The sequence below is a fragment of the Trichoplusia ni genome, chromosome 16 (assembly GCF_003590095.1).
Source record: "Trichoplusia ni isolate ovarian cell line Hi5 chromosome 16, tn1, whole genome shotgun sequence".
Taxonomy (NCBI): domain Eukaryota; kingdom Metazoa; phylum Arthropoda; class Insecta; order Lepidoptera; family Noctuidae; genus Trichoplusia; species Trichoplusia ni.
Genome location: NC_039493.1, coordinates 10,217,176 through 10,223,904, shown reverse-complemented (window position 1 = coordinate 10,223,904; position 6,729 = coordinate 10,217,176). Strand labels below are relative to the sequence as shown.

General features: G+C 33.0%; 1 protein-coding gene across 1 annotated transcript; it reads left to right on the top strand.

Moving 5' to 3' along the window:
• The first annotated feature begins 476 nt into the window (after nt 1–476).
• LOC113502009 lies at nt 477–6,524 on the top strand. Its single transcript, XM_026883364.1, has 3 exons — nt 477–520; nt 3,671–3,779; nt 5,735–6,524. The coding sequence occupies exons 1-3, from the start codon at nt 503–505 to the stop codon at nt 5,941–5,943; spliced, it is 336 nt and encodes a 111-aa protein (XP_026739165.1). The 5' UTR covers nt 477–502; the 3' UTR covers nt 5,944–6,524.
• The last annotated feature ends 205 nt before the right edge of the window (nt 6,525–6,729 follow it).

Below are 6,729 nucleotides of genomic sequence, written 5' to 3'. Positions count from 1 at the left end.
TAATTTCGCAAATGATGTGGGTATTCCTGTTGACTGTCCACTACAACAATGAATACACATATCACGGTCACGATATTGTCACGGTCACAAATTTGATGAGTAAGCAATTTAGTTTGCAAATTCTTCCTATTTTTACGGATACCTCGACTAGTTATATTGACTTCAACTTCTTACTTTGATTCAACGTAAATAATGACACGTGAGGTTAATCAGCAATGATTCTTAGTGACTGTTTATTCAATGAAATCAGTTAGTAATCTATTGTGTATTTTGTTTAGCGGAAACATTTCAATATTATGTGTTTACGAGAACCAAAACAAAGTAAATAGTCGAAGAAATATATATAAGACGAAGAAGCTGTGACTTTAGTATTCACTTTACTTTGTAGAGAAAATATCTAAAGACCGATTTTATAATGTCACTAGTACATTTAACTATCATTTCTTATTTCATTTATTTAATCTGTATCGGTGTTAGTTCGTCTTTACATTTGACAGGAGGAATGGCTGAACAAATTGAGGTTTTTATTTTAAAATATTTTTACTAACTTTTTGTGGTTAGAGGAAAACTAAAATAATTGGTATTATTAGTTAATGGTATTCTAAGTTTATTATAATATGCTTTTATGAAATTAATTTTTAATGAGAATACATTTTTATTAAACATACTTAATTAATAAATGCGTTTAGTGTTAAGGCAGTTCTAAGTTCAATAAGTTACCATAGAGTGAAGGAGGGACAGAAATATATAAAATTTACAATAAAGGGTGCCCATAGAGTTTATAACTAAGACTCCGGTATCCGTCTATCTGTTACAAGTCTGTATCTCGTGAACTGTGACAGCTAATCAGTTGTTTTTTTTACAGAACATGTATAATATGATTAGATATATATTTCACACAATAGTAACGAATACTAAAAATCTAAATTTCTGATAGATTCCTTATGTTTTTCGTGATTGTAGTAGATAAAAGCTTATCCTTATATATCACTAGCTGTTACCCGCGACTACGTCCGCGTGGTTAGAAAATATAACTTAGGATTTTTTTAAATCGGATTAGTTTTTTGCGTTTCTGCCCTTAGTTGTAACATATTTCATTACTGATCTGCTCCTATTAATCATAGATTGATAGTAGATATATATCCTATTGCCTTCCTGAGTTAATGGACTAACACTGAAATATTTTTTCATACCGCTCAGTAGTCTCTGAGATTAGGGCCTTCAAGCGTGACAAACTCTTCAGCTTTATAATACAAGTAGGTATGTGTAGGTTATGTGCGTGCATATAGGAAAAATTAAACTTAAGGAATGTTTTTTAAATAATATCATAGAGGTAAAATTTGTGAGTCTGTGACATTGGGGGGATAATCTCAACATATGCTGAACCGATTTCGAAAATTCTTATACTAATAGAAAGTCATGTTATTTTTTTTGCACCTCTGGCAAGTCACTTTTCCTTCAAAGATTGGACAGGGGTTTTCATACACACTGTATATACCCAAACAAAATAGTCTAATAGCGTGGGGACGTGGCAGCAAGTCCTCAAGATGATGTTAGAGTGTTTCAATCCTTTACTCACCGATCGCGTGCTTCTGCCGGTCAGAAATATGAGCCGGTGGGTCATTTTCTCGTGTTGTTTCTGATCATGATAATTCGATACGAAATATATTTATAAAACCTTTGGTTAATTTTTAGGCAATCATGACCAATAAGGTGGTAAACTTGGGCTTGCACATTCAATGTCAGCATAAATCGGCCTTCTTAAATCTGTTGCACCAAAAGAAGGAATGTGAATGGTCACCGCTTAGCAGTCTTAATATTTCTGAAGGATTTTTTAATATTTCAATACGTACTTTCCCAACTGAGAAGAACATACCGTTTGTTTCTTTTTGCCATTTAACACCTTCATAATATATACCGAACCATATCTGATGTCGGAATCTGTAGCGCAGTCAATCATAGGAGTATAGGAAAATGCACTCCGTTTCTTATCAACCTAAGAAAGGCCGCTATGCCTTGCGGCAACATTTTGAGACACATCCGATACGTTATGTCAGATGATTTCGACATTGTTCAAAGAATGTCGAAGGCGATCAGAATTCAAATGTTCGTTGCGCTCTTTTTCTGTCTCTTAATGCCGTTCTCCAGTTATTCTTTCTTTCTGATTTTCTAATTGATTATGAATATTTTAGTGTGTGAGTTTTCGGTACAATTTATGTTTATCTCGGTCAAACTGTTGACCATCACGTTCATCGCTTGTTTCAGAAGACTTATTAGTAGATATGCAAATTCGCTGAGAACTCAAGCATAATTTTCTATCAGTAAACGTCTCCGACTCGCGATACAATGCGTGACGTTCACGATCAGCGGACTGTCGCGCATGTTCTGCACTTGCCTCTACAGATCTAGAAGCAGATGCGTAGATACGCTGAGATATGAAACGCAATTAACGCTACGGAGCGAGTTGCAGCCTGATGTTACCGAACTGCATCAACTCTCTCCTGACGCTCTTCGATAGATTCTTGGGACTTTATGATCCTCCATATTTTAGCTCCTTTGAAACGTTGGGAAAGATTTACCTTTTTTAGTCATGGTTATAGTTTTATTGCGAAGTTACCTGATCAAGTAAAATTTAAGTGACTGGTCCGCTGGCCACTACGTAGGCTTTATGACAATATATAAAACAATAAAGACTTCTTTTAATTTATTTTTCAAACTATGACAGACATCAAAATATGTCAAATGTTTGACATGAAAGTAAGGTAAAGGCACCTAATTCCGCGGTGTTTTCATTATAACTTAAAAGAACATAAATTGAGCGTTTAAGATACCTTTCTGTAGAATTGGCAATTTTTATTAGAAGTGTTATTTATCTTAATTTTGAAATATATTCACAGATTGACTGTATAAAAGATAAAAAAATGTTAAATAGTGTAAATTATAAAGAAGTCTGAGGCGCATTATTCCGATTTAAAAATTCTAATTCCAATGCATTTTGTTCCTAATTCTGAGTGTAAAAAATATTTAGGAAAGGAGAAAGGCAAATCTCTTTATTGTCTTTGGATTTTAAATCAATCTTAGTATTTAAAAAGGCTCGGTATTTAAAAACTTAATTTTCTCCTCAATTCGTGAAGAAATACTCAAGAGTTAAGTGTTTTCGATAAAAAATATAAACCTCATAATATTTTAAACGAAACAAAAACTCACACAATATAAAACTATCATCTTAAACACTATTTAGCAAATTTAGTATGAAATATGCATTCAAGTAGCTACTTGAATGCATGTTTCATACTAAATTTGCTAGCCTTAAACTGAGCGATTATTAGAAAACCTACACATACTAAAGCCATCATTAATTGTAAGACTATTTGTGTGTGTACATAAATTATTAAAAAAATAGCTTGATTAATTAAATAAGACCTTGCTTTGATAAGACCGTTTTTTTTACAATATCGAAATATGGTGCCTTTACCTTAGTAAATTAAATTTGTTATTTTTTTCGTCTTTTCCGCATTTTTTTCGAGTTTTCTCACCGTTTAAACCTTTCCTGGACTTCTACGAATACTTCGAGACTAAAAAAAGCCAAATCGGTTCAGCCGTTTTCGAGTTTTAGTGAGACTAACGAACAGCATTTCATTTTTATATATATAGATTGTTTTTCTTTCAGATCAATAACAAATCATTTACTATACTGGTATTTATGCTACCAAATGATACAATTGTGGTCAATGATGATCGAGGAAGGCAACCCAAGAGGCAAAAACGTGATTCTGGAGGTGAGACTGTCAGACTGTTTCTTTATTCTCTTAAAGGTTGTCTAACTTTAAGAGAATAAACATGGTAAATTTATAGTCACTCCTTATAAAACACTGGTACTTAGCTGAATCTGGTTAGACTGGAAACCGACCGTAACATAGTTGGGACAAAGCTAGGATGATGATTAATTATTTGACAATTATTTATCTATAACCTATCCTCCTACTTACAACGCGGACGAAGTCGCGGGAAAAAGCAAGTAGTATAATATATTCTAAAAGCTGACCCGGCAAACCTCGTACCTCGTACTGTGGTAACAATACAGACAAACACACAAAAAAATATTATATCGAGCTATTTTATGTTTCAAATAAAATCAAAGTGCACACGGTTTGCAAATAAGATTAAAATCGGTATAGTAGTTTAGGAAACCATCATGGACAAATAATATGACGAGTTATTTCATTATTTCGTAGCTGGCCCGGGAAACTTTGTTATGCCATATTAATTTTAAATTCCTGATGTTCAGAAGACATTTCATACGAATAAAAAAATGTTGGTCATGAACAACCCTTATCACTTTGGGGGTATGAATAATATAAGTAGATAGTAGTCGATTCTCAGACCTAATGAATGTCCTTATTAAATTTCATATAAATCGGTCCAGCCGTTTTGGAGGAGTATTAACTAATGTTACGAAAAGATATTTCATAAATAGGAACATATTAAGATGTCCATGTATTATAGAGTCAAATTCTTTATGACTCTCTTTATCCGTTGACTGTATGATTTAACCTTGGGTCTCTGGTGTGACTATTTAACTTAAAAAAATCTTAAATGTGTCGGTTTTTCTATGACATTTTCCTTCATAATTTTTATTAAGTTTCCGTTGCCGGGATTCGATCCTACAACCTTTGAATAGGCTGACACTGCGTATGTGTTATACATGCTTGGGTTTATGTATGCAGGTAGGTTTTATGTATGCTGAACCCTCACTTTCAACGCATCCCACTGTAAAATACCCGGTATAATGCTAGTCGGACTCGTGTTTCTGAGGATTACGTAAAAAAGAGGCTAAAAAAATCAAATCGGTTGGGAGACATATACTTGTGGGTAGCCATCATTAAATTTACTTGTCACCCACCAACTTACTTAAGACCGTACCAAAATATTGCTCAGCTCTGATCTTTATTTTTTGTTGTAGTTGCTGCAGAAATACAAAATTTTAAGAATTTGTCCATCACGATTCACGGGATAAAGACTGGTAGCGGACAGATGAATAGACGAACAGACAAGACTCCGGGCCGGGCATAGAATGTTCGTTTTTACTCTTTCGGTAAAGAACCCTTATAAAATGTAGCTAAGTAGCGAAACAAAGGAAAATAGTTTTATTGAATATGAAATTAGCTTTTTTGTCTCAATGCCGATGTCCTTTGCGTTCCGTTAGACCTCGAACCGTCCTTAAACGTCAAAGGGGTCTGAATCGGCTAAAACGTATTTCAGTCTAGCCTAAAGCTGTAAATTCTCTCAGGATTATTTATGTGGACTCCCTCATAAAAGGGTGCTATGCTACTTTACGATCAAACTTATGCTTGAAGTATGAAAAGAAAAAACGTAGTCTACTGAAATTAACGTTATGTTAAATAAACGATAAAACTTTTTTCTACAAAATATATTTTTTTCAAGTAGATTTACGACCTTCGTTTACTAAGTATTATGGGCATGAAATATGTAATTTAGTAATGGTTTTGGTGTTTTATCGAATTTTGGAGAATTGTCGCAGTTAACCCTTGCCTATCCTTCCCTATCCGAAGGATTAAAATGAAACCCTATTTTGAGGCTCCGCTGTCTATTCATTTTTCCATCCATCACCTAGCTGTATGTTATACATCCTAATTGTACGAAACCTCTTAGTTCATGACTGATTTTTTTATTCCTAGTGCTTATTTAAAAAATCTCCTCTTTTTATTCCTAGGTGGTTTCTCGGATTCTTCTAAGATGTCCCAAACCAAGGTGATGCAAGTCTTTTTACAAATGTGGATCAAGAACCCTTTCACAAGCACACACGTCGGTGGCACAAATCCGTTACACCCTGATACTGTGAAGCCGGTTGTACAGTTGTTCAAACAAAGAATCATTGCATTTTTCTTCCCAGAAGTTGGAGGTTCGGAAGAAGAACGATAAATGTATTGTTTATATGTCAAGTTTTTAGCAGAAATACCGGGACTTTATTTTTATAAGACTTGGCTGGGGTACTGCCGTGCCCTCAGATACAGTGAAATATTACTGAAAACATGATACGTAACTGTAAATTCTTTTTATTTGACGTAATATTTTTCTGGTATTTATGTGCCAATTTTACTACCGTCACTTTTTTACGAATATTATGGTATGCAATTAATATTTTTAAATGGATTTGAGATAATAGCAATCAAATTTAAATAATTCTTTTTGTTGAAAAAATTAAATGTTTGTCACATATACTATTCAAAGTCAGTTTAATTAGAATTTTAGGTAACGTAAGTGAATAAATAATGGTTATAAGTGTTTATGAATTATATGACCTAAGTTATTCTTGTAGAAAAGGGCAAATAAATTTTAATACTGTTTGCAAGCATTTTATTCGTGTCCATGATTTAATGATACTATATCGATGTAAGATAAATTTAACCCTTAACTTGAGTGTATTTTTGCCTGGGAATCAAAGTAATCAGCATAAAATCTATAATTATAAAAGTCTTCGTTTGTTTTAAAGTTAACGATTAAATGTTAATTACACCTGCCATTTTCGATCACTGTATTTTTATTAATATGTTCTTTGAAGTATCCTGTATTAAAATAACTCTAATTGAGATAGAATTATTGTTGTATCAAAGAAATGATTTTGGTTATTTAAAAAAGCCTTAATAAAAATACTTAACGTTTGTGTTTTTCTTGTTAGTTTATTATTTTATATTAAATCTCCACTTG